Below are 13,461 nucleotides of genomic sequence, written 5' to 3' on the forward strand. Positions count from 1 at the left end.
GGCAGTGGGGGAGGAGGAGTTCCAGGAGGGGGCGGATGCGGTCGGGGTCGGGCCCTAGGACTCCGTGTTCCATGACGTAGCCGAGGATGGTCAGGCGGGTTGTGCGAAAGACGCATTTCTCTCTATTATAAGTTAGGTTCAGGAGTTTCTTAGTGTGGAGGAGGCGCCGGAGGTTCTCGTCATGGTCCTGCTGGTCACGGCCGCAGATGGTGAAGTTGTCTAGGTACGGGAACGTGGCCCGCAGCCTGTACTTGTCAACCATTCAGTCCATTTCCCTTTGGAAGACCGAGACCCCGTTGGTGACGCTGAAGGGAACGCTGAGAAAGTGATAGAGGCGGCCGTCTGCCTCGAAGGCAGTGTATTGGCGGTCCTCCGGGCGGATAGGGAGCTGGTGGTACGCAGACTTCAAGTCGACTGTAGAGAAGACTCGATACTGCGCAATCTGATTGACCATGTCAGATATGCGTGGGAGGGGGTACGCATCGAGCTGCGTGTACAGGTTGATGGTCTGGCTATAATCGATGACCACCTGGTGCTTCTCCCCAGTCTTGACGACCACCACTTGGGCTCTCCAGGGGCTGTTGCTAGCCTCAATGATCCCCTCTCGCAGGAGTCTCTGGACCTCTGACCTGATGAAGGCCCTGTCCTGGCCACTGTAGCGTCTGCTTTTGGTAGCGACGGGCTTACAGTCCGGGGTGAGATTTGCGAAGAGGGAGGGTGGGGCGACCTTAAGGGTCACGAGGCTACAGACGGTGAGGGGGGGAGGGTCCATTGAACTTTAGGGTAAGGCTCTGGAGATGGCACTGGAAGTCGAGCCCCAGTAATAGGGCAGCGCAGAGATGGGGGAGGACGTAGAGCCTAAAGTTGGTGTACTCTACGCCTTGCACAGTGATTATCGTGACACAGTACTACTGGATTTCCACTGCATGGGATCCGGAAGCCAGAGAGATTTTCTGGGTCGCGGGTAGGATGGGGAGGGAGCAGCGCCTTACCCTATCTGGGTGTATGACGCTGTCTGTGCTCCCGGAGTCGAAAAGGCAGGCCATCTCGTGCCCGTTGATCCGGACGGTCATCGTGGACTTCGCGAGGTGGTGCGGCCGGGACTGGTCGAGTGTGACAGAGGCGAGTGTCGGAAGGCAGTCGGTAGGCCGGTCGGAGGTCCGGTCAGGTGAGCTGGGCTCCCGGGAGGCCGCGGAGTGCTCCCAAGATGGCAGCCCCCATGAGTCGCCCGTGGCGGGTGAGGTGCAAGATGGCGGCCATGGGTCGCACGTGTCGGCCAAAATTAAAGATGGCGGTGCCCACGGGTCGCACATGGCGGGTGGTGCGGCATCTGGGGGTGGCCCCGACAGGCAGCAGGCAGCACTGCTGGGCCTAGAAGATTTAGGGGGGTCGGGCCTGGCAGGCTTTTGCGAAGTGTCCCTTCTTCCCACAGCCATTACAGGTCGAGTTCCGTGCCGGGCAGCGTTGTCAGGGGTGATTACTCTGCCCGCAGAAGTAGCATTTCGGGCCTCCGCCATTGTCGGGCCGCTGTGCGACGCAGGCGTGCATCGCACCCGGGTCGGTTGATGGCTGCGCCCACGAGGCCCACGAGGGTACTGTGCGGTCGGAGGTGTAGGCCCCCATGTTCTGGGAGGCCACCTCCAGTGAGTTGGAGAGTTGTACTGTCTCTGGGAGGCCGAGTGTCCCCCCTTCTAATAATCGTTGGCGGATATAGTTCTAGTGCATTCCCGCGACATAGGCATCACTGATCAGCAGCTCCGCGTGCTGGGTAGCTGATATCGCCCGGCAGTCACAGTCCCGGCAGAGGATGCATACGGCGGACAGGAATTCCCCAGGGCATTGGCGTCTCGTGGCAAGGCGGTGCCGAGCATATACCTGGTTAACGGATTTCACGTAAAGTCCCTTTAGCAGCGTTAGCGCCTCCGCGTACGAGGGGGCTTCCCTGATGAGGTTAAAGACTCTTGGGCTCACCCGTGCGTGGAGGACCTGCTTCTTCTGGAGGTCTGTGAAGTCTTCGTTGAAAGATGCGAGGTACGCCTTGAAGCAGCTTAGCCAGTGTTCAAAAGTCTCTGTAGCATCAGCTGCTTGTGGGTCCAGTTGCAAGCGATCAGGCTTGAGTGAGGAGTTCATCTTGAGTGAAGAGTCCATCTTTCGAAATTTAGTGTGTCAAATTGATACACCATCAATAATAGACGAGTGATAAACGTAACTGAGGCTTTGATACACTAAACAGCAAGCCTCCTGCCTCTGGACCCGAACTGGGTCCGGAGGCGGAGACTTGCCACTTTTATACAGAAGCCTGAGGGGAGGAGCCACAGACGGAGCCAGCCTGGACAAGCCCAGTCATGTACAATACAGCGCAGTGAATATAAGACAATAACATGGTTTACCACATCTTGGTAGGCTTTATCGTACTGGGGCTGAAAGCTGCTAAGGTGAGCTAAACAAGATTGGTGTGCACGTTTCACATCAGCCATCTCCTTATCTTTAGCTGCTAACTGTTCCCTGAGTTGCTCGATTATCTTTTCGCTTTCATTACTGTTTCCCTCGTTCTTCTCTTCTTTCTCAACTAACTGCCTCTGGAGCGTCTTCACGACCTCCTCTGTGCCTCGCAACTGTGCCAAACAGGACACTATTGTCATCGGCTTTCGGACCTTTGCTACATTTTTCTAATGGACCTCACTTAGATTGTCCCACCAAGTTTGTCCTATGCTTCCTGGACCTGACTCATCATTTGCACAAATATTGGACCAAAGGGGCCATCCTTTCCCCTTTAAATACTTCCTCAACTCTTCCTCCCATAAGGGGCATTTCTCTGCTCTGTTGGTCGCTGCGACCTCCGGTTCCTGTGGGTTCATTAAACGTTCCATCGCTTTAGTGGCCATTGCTTCTAATATCTCTTTTGCTCTACCTCTAATATCTCTTGCTCTACTTTTAACTTCTCTTTCCCTACCTTTAATTTGGGACAGGGGAATAAGGCGGCGATTAGAACAGCGGGTATGGCCGAAGCTATTTTCCGGTTCTCAATTCTCTCAACAGTTTTACACAATGCTAGCGAGTTTACCTTACTTTCCCTGTTAGGTACGCATGCAGGCTAGTACACACTTCCGAAATTCGGTTATTTGGTCGATTTGGGGCTTGCACTTGTGGTTCTTTCTCTTTCACGCAATTGGATTTAAAGTTTGTAGGTTCTCTCGGTCACTCCTAATCGAATCCCGTCAGAGTTCGCCAATAATGTTGCTCTTTATATGATGTTCTGTCACAACAGCGTCGCCAAGACTGTGGGTATTTCTATTCATCTTAGTGAATCATAAGCCTTCCCTTATATCGATCAAATGACCACACAACCAGTTAGTTAGTTCAAAAGATGGTTTATTTACATACACAAGGATTGATGTGTTGGGTGCTTTGGATCCGTGGAACACATACAGGCTACCAACACTTAAAATAGAACAACACTATTTTATTAAGCTAGAAACTGTTGAACATACTTTCACTGTGGGTTAACACGATGTTAGATTAAAATAAAGACCTATGCCAATCCTAACCAGTCTATGCACTCAGCACATGGTGAAGATCTGTGCTCTAAGCTGTAAGCTCTGTCCTTCTGAAAGGCTGCATCCCGAATGAGCGGGAAAACTGATGCCCTCTGTCTTTATAATGAGTGTGCTCTAACTGGTGATTGGCTGTGGTGTGTGTGTTGATTGGTCTTGCTGTGTGTCCATCAGTGTGTGTGTCTGCACCATGATATACTGGTGTATATTATGACAAGGGTTACTTTGATATGCAAACACAATATCTACTACGAGTTAAACTACACATATCAGCTACAACAACCTATACTTAACATCAGGGCGACCGGCACTGTGCAGATGGATAAGGCCTTTCTGTTAATCTCACGTGGCTGGTTTGACGAAGTGTCTCAGTCTCTGCTGGGCTCATCCATCAGGTCGCGATCGTTGGGCTTGAACTTGGCTTTCTGGTCGTTATGCTGCAGTTGGACATGCCCTTCATGCCTTTTCGCACTGCGCGGAGGCGTTCCCTGTATGGGATGCTGCTGCACACCCTTAACCTCCCTACCCTGGCTCGTTGCCCGCACAAGCCTTGGTGTGCCTTGTGGTCGTCTGGCGGTGGAGGTCCCCATTAGAGATCTCTCTACAGTGGAGTCCTCCCCCTCAATCTTGGAGATTTGGGGTGGAGGATGTTGCATGCAGCAGTGCCGTACGATCACTGATTGCATCGGTTCACGGACTCCCAAGAAGCCTGCCATTTTTTGTGGTCTTGTGGAGTCCTTGGACCACGTCTATGTTGCGTGTTATAGGCTGCACTTCCTCTTTAGTTTTCTGACAAATCTTTTGTTGACATTTTGTTTGCACTTCAGCCCCATGCTTCCAATGCAGAGGGGCAGGCAAGGACCTCCTTGTGAACCTGCTCCTGGACCTAGCGAAGCACGCATTTATAGCAGGCAACCGAGGGGGTCATCTAGTCAGACTGTTTGCCCCTCTCCCACGGCTACATTTGCAGATGTGTGTCCCTGGAAAGGTAGCATGCGGTGTCCATAGGCACTACCTATGCCTTTGGTGTCTGGTGGGCACCACAGAGGTTGGAGTGCTTTATTGACCCATTTAATTGCACTCTCGTTTGATGTTTTTAAGTTTCCGTTGATCTTAGCTTCCTGACAGGGAGGCCCTTTTCGTCCCTAAGTTTTTTTCCTTTCTTCTCTTTGGTTGACCTCAAGAGTGGCCAATCCACCTAACCTGCTCATCTTTTTACTGTGGGAGGAAATTGGAGCACCAGGGGGAAACCCATGCGAAAGGGAGAATGTGTAAACTCCATAGTCACCCAAGGTCTGAATTGAAGCCAGGTCCCTGGTGCTGTGAGGCAGCAGTACTAACCACTGTGCCATTGTGTCACCCTTTTATTCCTTAGTTATAAAACTAAATGGAAGAAAGAGTAACTGGACAGGGAGATGGTATGATTAATCCTCCAACTAGATATATGTAATATAACATCCAACTAGATACATTAATATAAATGCAAGTTGTTGCTGCTGCAGCTCTGATAATGTCTTGCAAACTTTTCTTCCATTGCTTGCAGTGCATAGGTACTGTGCATGCCAATTGCTTGACTCGATTGTATGTGACCTTTTCTTTGTGGGGATGCTTATGGACTCAACCCTAAATTGACAGAAATAATGGACATACTCAGCAGGTTGAGCACATTTTGTGCCTTTATTTCAGGTTCCCAGCACGAGCAGGATTTCCCTCTGGTGCCATCCCCTCATTATCAACACGATTACACTCTCACCACCTCCCCGCCTCATCCGCCCGTTCTGATTGGCTGAGTTGCAGCCCCGAGCCCGCCTGTGCGGCAATTGAAGCAAGCTGGCGCCTGCGCGTTCGAGAGAGCTCGCGGGCGGATGATGGCGACGGCGGTGCTGAGGTGCCGGCCGTTGGCAGCTCTGGCCAGCCGCGACGGAGTCAGGGTGAGTGAAGGTGGATTAAAGCGGGACTGGTCGTGGTTTGTCTGCCGCTGTGGTTGTTGGGCCCGGAGGAGCAGCAGCCCGGGGGGAGGTCGGTACTGGGGTTGAAGTCGGAGCTCGCGACCACTGACAAAGTGGTGCACGTGAGAGCTGCTGACAGGCCCCATCCCCACAACAACATCATCCCGGGGAGACTGCTGGGCTGCAGCTGCTCTGATGGGCGAACTGGTGCAAGGCGAACGTCCAAAACCCTCGGGCTCTTTCAATGGCACATGCAAGCCTGTTCACTTTGTGTCCTCGCTTGCATCATTGCCACCCAATGTAACTCTGTGTTTCAGCTCCGACTGCGCCCTAAATCTAAGCTAACTGGTTGCTGGAGATCTGAAATAAAAATGAAAAGTGATGGCATTGTCGGTGGAGAGAGAAACCGAGTTAACATTTCGAGCAAAATGGGACTTTGGGAACTGGAGTGTTCTGAAGAAGCGTCACATTGGACTTGAAACGTAAACTGTTGTTTATCTCTCCACACGTTACAGACCTGAGATTTTCCAGCACTTGTTTTTATTTCAGGTTTCTGCTGAAATCTTCCAACAGCATCCCAAGATCTGTTTGTAAAACTCCAGATGTTGCGCTAGGGTATATGCAGTAATCGTGATTCTCGACCTTTCGTTTTAGCTAGACTACCGTGTAACGATTGGAAGATGTTTGGAAAACTGGATTATAAATGTAGTGGACAATTTGAGGACTAAACACCTGGGTCTGGGTGGTTTTAGCAGCCAGCAGATTAAATTGACAAAGGAATGTGTTTTTCAGTCTGGGCTAATGCATAGTGGTTTTCCTGGGAAGTTAATGTGCTTTGCAGCCTGCAGAGAACTTGGGTGGGACCCTCCGTCTTGTTTCCTGGCGCAGCGTGCGCCTGGTGGCAACGCGATTCTCTGTTCCTGCAGCTGGCTAATACGGGCCATCCCATGCCGTCGGGAGGGCTGAGGATCCCACCGATGGAGAATCTCTCTACTCATATTTCAGCTTGGCGAGTTAGGTCATTGCTGGGTGGAACGAAGGAAGACAGAGACATTTTGAGAAGCTGTGGAGAGCGGTAGTTTTTTGAGAAAGCCTTGGAGAGAGGAGTTGAATTCCGATTTAATGCGCAGCCATAATTCTTCCACAGTAAGATAGATTAAGATCAGTATGTTTCTTGTTTAATGGGAAATTGAGTAGTAGTATTTAAGGTGTAAATTGTAAGCTGTTCTTTTTGAGTGTGAAGTTAAAAAGTTTAATATTATATAATGAAGTTTTGTTTTAAAAATAACCAAGCCCTATTTCTTCATGCAATTACTCCTGGAGTGAACCACACCCTATTTCTTCATGCAATTTCTCCTGGAGCGAATCATTCTTTCTGCACAGTCTTTCAAATAAACTAAAATATTGGGGTTTTGGTCCAGTATCCTAGCCACTGTTGGGGTCTGTTTTGGGATCGTAACAGCTGTAAACAACATATGCCAGTGGTTTTCAGTAGTGTGGGAGCAATTTTATCTACCACTGCATATTACACTCTATGCTTCACCCAATATCTGTGTCTATGTATTTACATTGTATCTTGTGTTGCCCTATTATGTATTTTCTTTTCATGTACTAAATGATCTGAGCTGCACACAGAAAAATACTTTTCTCTGTACCTCGGTACACATGACAATAAACAAATCCAATCCAATCCGAAGCAAACAAGCCCTGATGTGTATCCAGACTAGATGATCCCATAATACTCATGGTTGGCCTCCCATCTTCCACCCTCCATAAGCTTGAAATTATCCAGAATTTTGGGGCACGATTTACCGGCAGGGTCCTGCCGGAATTGGAATAGGACATGGCCAGTCGATCTCTGGAGAGGCCTCTCCTGGGATTCCCGATGGTTGATACGCCTCGTGAGATCTAACTGGGAGATTGGATTGGATTGGATTTGTTTATTGTCACGTGTACTGAGGTACAGTGAAAAGTATTTTTCTGCGAGCAGCTCAACAGATCGTTAAGTACATGGGAAGAAAAGGGAATAAAAGAAAATACATAATAGGGCAGCACAAGGTATACAATGTATAAGAGAGAGGTTAGTAATGATAGTTTTAGAATTACATTTTAAAAGATTAGAACGAGTATAAATTAAGTAAAAAGTGGATCTGTTGGGAAGAGCTCGCAGAGAGCCGCCTCGCTCCGGCGCCATCTTGCTTCCCGGTGGCACAGTGATTAGCATTACTGCCTCACAGTGCCAGGAACCCAGGTTCAATTCCACCTTGGGTCACTTGGGTGAGATCTTGCTAGACGTCGCGATCTGGATCCTGCCCACAATGGGCGGGGTGCAGACAGGCATATTTAAGTGAGTTTAGAAACTCACTTAACCGTGCTGACACCAGATCGAATGGTCACCTGGCATCTATCGCCTCGCAGAGGAGACCCCAGCCAAGTGCCGTTCAGCGCTGGTCTCCACAAATGGGGACTGGGTGGAACTGTACTTGGGGAAGGGGGGGTCTCCCAGGCGATTGGAGGCCCTCGGGTGGTCGGCCTCGGGGCAGAGTAGTACCCTTGCACTTCTGGTGCCATCTGTGCTCAGGTGACACTGCCAGGCCACCAAGTGGCAGTGCCAACTTGCCAGGCTGGCATTTTGCCCGCTCCGGGGCCTGGGGGTGCCCTGTCAGTGTGAAGTGGGATGCAGGGGGCACAATGGCCCTCTCCCCCTTTATAGGTGAGTTGGGGCATATGGCACCCCAATCTCTTCCTACACTATGGAGCTCCTCAGAGCAGGAAACAATGCTAAGTTTGGCCTCGGGGAGGGGGTGTTCTCAACCGGTGGCCGAAATAGCAATAAAGTGCCGTTGGATAGCGGGATGTAACGCCGGGAATGACCACACTAATCCTGCCCAAAACGGGCTCTGATTTCCTTTTATTAAACCGTGCCCCTGGTGCATGTATCTGAACTCGCATTGTCCTGTGGACCCATCATCCCTGTATTTGATGACGTATATTAGCTTCTGGTTCACCAACACCTTGAATTTAAAATTCCTCTGTGCTTGGTAGCACGTTGGCGCGGTGGTTAGCACTGCTGCCCCATTTTCGCTGCAGACCAGGGTTCGATCCTGGCCCTGGGTCACAGTTCATGTAAAGTTTGCACATTCTTCTCGTGTCTGCGTGGATCTCATCCCCACAACCCAAAGATGTGCAGGCTAGGTGAATTGGCCATGTTAAATTGCAATTAATTGGGACACAAATCAGGTACTCTAAATTTTTTTTTTTTTAAAAAAGCCTCTATGCCCTTGCCCCTTTTTTGTATAACCTAACCCAGCTCTACAACCCTCTGAAAACTCTGTTCCTCCAATTCCAGTCTCTTCTACCTTCTTTGCTCCACCATTGCTGGACCAGCCTTCAAGCTGTCTAGGCCCTAAGATTGGGAATTCCCCCAACCCATCACATATTCCACTTATTTCTCAAGGTTTTGTTAGGGTGGATACCAAGTGAAATGCTTTCAGTTGTGGTGAAGTGCATAAAAAGAGGCCAGCAATACCGTGAAAGAACAACGGTCGAATATGTTAAACTGTTGCTTCTTAATGTACATTGTGCTATTTTGGTTAGACTGCTGAGGGTGACCTTCAAGGTCCCTTAAGCTGTAGGCTATCCTCACCAATGGAATTTTGATCTAGCCATTAATATGTTGCATGTTGTATCTTTCTGAAAGTTTTGGTTTAAAACTTATGCAATTTATGAAAATTATTTTAATTTGCCTATCAAATGATTTGTTTTACATTTTTCAGGTGTTTGATGTATCTTCTGAATTGCTTTCAATCCATGGTTTGCAACACATTCAGCAGCAGCAGAGGAACATTTCTTTGCATGAATACATAAGTATTGGATTACTGAAGGAGGCAGGCATTTCTGTTCCTGAGGGGAAATCTGTTTCTACACCAGAAGAAGCATATTCTGCTGCCAAAGCAATTGGTATGATAACTAAATTAATTTGAAATTACCTGGTCATTTTAGATTGAGGTAAACATGAAACTGTTAATGAAGTCTGACAACAACTGTAAGAATATTGTTGTGGAAAATTAATAATCTTGACAGGACAGTACTTCAGAATTATTGTTCCAATGTGTAACAGTAGAGAATGACAATGTATGTAATTTCAATCAGAAAACAATGGGGATGCCTCTAATTTGAAAACAAAACACCGGAGATAAATAGCAGATCTATTTGAAAAGGGAAATATAAGTTAATGTTTTAGAGAAAACTAATATTAAGTAAGCATTTCAGAGAGGTTGGGAAATAGAGAAGAAAAAAAGAGAAAGGAGTAACATTGACCCTAATCACCTAGCTTTTCTTTTGTTTCCAAAGAAATCATCTCCTTAACGTGCTTGCTTAACGTTTAGTTTCCAGTTCTAGTGAAGTCCATATGGTCAAAATGTTGACAAGGCTGTTAACTATAAAGATGCTAATTGACCTGTTGTGTAGATCCAGCATTGTGTTTTTCAGTTTGGTAATGTACATGTATCCCCTAAGTTTCCTTGTATGGTGAGTTCCTTATTACATTTGGTCCCTTTAAAATTAGATGAAGGACAAGCGGTGAGATTTTGACACAGCAGAACATAATTTCTAATTGCTCTGTTAAGGGTGACCTATCTGGGAAAAGATTTCTGCTTACGCCTTGGTTGAGAAATGGTGCATTTTTAATAAGTTGTATGCTTTTTTCCTTGAAACTTTATTTTTGAAAATTTAAAATTGACTGCAGCTTGTGAAAGTGGTTCACACAAATGCAAAGGTATAAGATTGCTGAAAGCTGCAGGATAAGGCTTTTCTCTTTTGGAACTTTTCAGTCGAGTATAAAAAATGATTTAAAATATTTGCATTGGAAATGGGGAAGATAAATTATAAAAATAAGGTCCAAAAGTGGTGGCCTTTGGCTTATTTGGAAGTTTGTGCACTATACAGTGAACAATGATCTGATCAGGATACCCTGTCTACAGAATAGCTTTGATGTGCTCTATTTTTGTCAAGCTTGCAAGGTGAGCAGATGGCTAGGGCCCTATTTTACTTTGCAAATGGGCAACCTCTCTTGAACCTGAAAAGTGCCTGGTCTACCTCAAATTACAGTGAAAAGGCAAAATACCTCAAATTGAATACCAGGTTCATCAGGCCATTTCAGGCTGCTACAAATGGTACTTTTCATTAACAGGATGCTGCTGTCCATCAAAACATGTTCTGCCTACCACATAATTCAGCAATACCATGCATGAATTTCCGTGCCAGTGCAATGCCAGGTATGCAGACAGTATGTCCTAATGATTGGTTGCTTGAACCGTATGTTCCATTGGTTGTTGGTAATAGAGGGAATGCAGACCATGCTCAACCAGCCCACCATTGCAAAATCCAAGATTAAACAGCTACTATTGGATGTGATTTTGGGATTGGGCAGCACTTGCTGAACAATCCTAAGTGTCCTAATAGCTACACCAGCAACAAATCAGCAAAGCTCATGATATGCCTCAAGATCATATTTGCTAAAAGTGACATAGATTTGAACACGGGGACCTGTTGTGTGCAAACAAAATGAACATGTTCAATTATCCAGGAGCCTGGGGATCCTACAGTACCCCAGTGCATTCTCCATGGTGACGCCTCAACCAATCAGAGTCAACTGCCGACCAATCAGCAAGTTATAGAAATGTAATATAAATTGTGATTGTTTGAATGCAAGAATATCAAATTTAATTCTGATGAGTGCAAGACAAAAAGCTTTGGCAACATGTTCCTCTTTTCAGTGATTTATACATAGCTTTCTGCTAACCGTTCTCCTCTTCCGTGTCAATTTTAATTTGATGACCCATTTTCACTGACTCCCAACCAGAAGGAAAAAACAATCAAAATTCCTAATTTGGTGGTTTAGCCAATATTATGTCCTCAACCAGTATTGCACAATCTAGTTTTTCATTCACTGGTTATTTGTGGAACCTTGCTGTTCTCAAATTGGCTGTATTTACATTTGGCTGTGTACATTTCAAGATGAATCCATTGTTTGGAAAGTGCTTTGGCATATCTTGAAGAAGCGAAAAGTTATTAGATGGATGCAAACTCTTATCTCTTCCATGACATGTTTTAGGTAACGTTGATCAGCTTTCTGTTTGTTGTATACAATGTGTGTTTGGTCCATTTTTTGACATGTAAAAGATTCCTGGGTTGTTTATAATTATTATTTTGAATTTGCATGCAATTTGCCTGTAGTACAGTTGCAACTATGATAGGAGAGTGGAAGTCATGAAGTTGATGTGTCTGACCTTGCATTTATTTACTATAGATATGCAGGCTGCTGACTTAATGCCAATGAGCATACGATAAGAACTGGTTTTCAGGTTAATACGTGCTTAATGTGTCAGCAATTGTCATTGTGACATTGTAGTAAAACTGAAAATGTTGGATGGTATATGGCGAAGGGTATCTCATCTAAAAAGTCAGAGGGTAGCACGGTGGCGTCGGTGGCGCAGTGGTTAGCACTGCTGCCTCACAGCGCTGGGGACTCGGGTTCGATCCCGGCCCCGGGTCACTGTCCGTGTGGAGTTTGCACATTCTCCCTGTGTATGCGTGGGTTTCACCCTACAACCCAAAGATGTGCAGGGAGTTGGATTGACCACGCTAAATTGTCCCTTAATTGGGGAAAAAAATAATTGGGTACTCTAAATTCATGGAAAGAAAAATCTAAAAAGTCAGAACTTGGCTGACACCGAAAATGCGTTAGTGGTAATACTCTTTTAAAAAATTTTTTGCCGAGCCGGAAGGTTTGAAGTTCCATTCCAGAGATTGGCAAACATGATCTCAGCTAATATTTGTGCAGTACTGAGATGCTATCTTTTAAATGAGAAGTTAAACCGAAGCCCTGTCTGCTTCCTCAGGTGGATGTACAAGATCTCGTGGTACAACGCGAAGAGCAGGGGAGGCCTGCAGGTGTCCTTGGCAACATTCGTCTCTCAACCAATACCTCAAACAATTAATTACCTGGCCAATTATCACATTTGTGGGATCTTGCTATCCACAAATTGGCTGCCAGTCTCCGTTCCATACAACAGTGACTACAGTTTATTAGTTGTGAAATGTGCTGTATTTTAAGTGAATTGTGTATTTCAAACATTTTATGGTTAATTTCAGATTGTGGACACTGGGCAGTTTTGTTTATACATTGACATTAGACTGGGTTTGTTGTGATGATGAATACTTGTAATATTGTGACATTTGGAATCAACATTATAAAAAATTCACTTTGGGGGGACTTTGCATTATTCTCCACAGTGGTAAAATTTCTTGTATCATTTGAAAGCTTCAAAATCTATTTATATTAAAATTCCTGCCCTGTTGATAGTTACTCCTACAAACTGATCAACTATGTGACCTACATAGGTCCCGGAGGTCGGGTGTGAGGTCCCAGATGCTTCACAGGTGATTAGTTGCTTGCCTTTTCAAGCATCAGACTGTGCCCTGGCTGTGTTACATACTTTGCTGGTCTCCACATTTTGAGCCGTTGTCCTATGAACCCGTTAAGACCATCTGCGTCTTCTGCCGTTCCCAGGCTTCATGCGTTTAGAAGGGAGGGGTGTTGTACCCTCATCACAGCAGGCAAAGCCGATGGACCCCTCATTTAGTGTTGCATGTCTGCCAAGACGAGATCTGGGATTGGGCCGCTGTTGTGCACAATCAGCTATTTGGAGTCATAAGTGAGAGTTGGACAGTTGTGGGACTCTGGCTTCCGCTATTCACATCCCTTTTGACAAGGGTGTGTGGCTTGGTAGGGGATCAAGGGTGCTCACTCTCACGAGCATCTCCCATATATAAAATTTTAATAACCTGAATTTATATTTGATAGCTTTTGCAAGCTATGTTTAAAACTATCCCCTATTTATAACGAAAGGCATAATGCATCACGTTTTAATGTCACAATATTTTAAAAATAAATT

At 46.4% G+C, this 13,461-nt stretch overlaps 1 protein-coding gene across 2 annotated transcripts in view; it reads left to right on the forward strand.

Moving 5' to 3' along the window:
• Positions 1-5,364: 5,364 nt before the first annotated feature.
• The window catches only part of LOC140428149 (succinate--CoA ligase [ADP-forming] subunit beta, mitochondrial-like), a 282,972-nt gene continuing 274,875 nt past the window's right edge, over positions 5,365-13,461 (forward strand). For both annotated transcript variants that reach the window (XR_011948717.1, XM_072514269.1), the window contains exons 1-2: positions 5,365-5,485; positions 9,280-9,463. Coding sequence is in view for 1 of the 2 variants with exons in the window: in XM_072514269.1 (XP_072370370.1) it covers positions 5,420-5,485; positions 9,280-9,463 (250 nt within the window). In the remaining variant the exon portion in view is untranslated. The remainder of the gene's footprint in view (positions 5,486-9,279; positions 9,464-13,461) is intronic.

The sequence above is a fragment of the Scyliorhinus torazame genome, chromosome 8 (genome assembly GCF_047496885.1).
Source record: "Scyliorhinus torazame isolate Kashiwa2021f chromosome 8, sScyTor2.1, whole genome shotgun sequence".
Classification (NCBI taxonomy): Eukaryota; Metazoa; Chordata; class Chondrichthyes; order Carcharhiniformes; family Scyliorhinidae; genus Scyliorhinus; species Scyliorhinus torazame.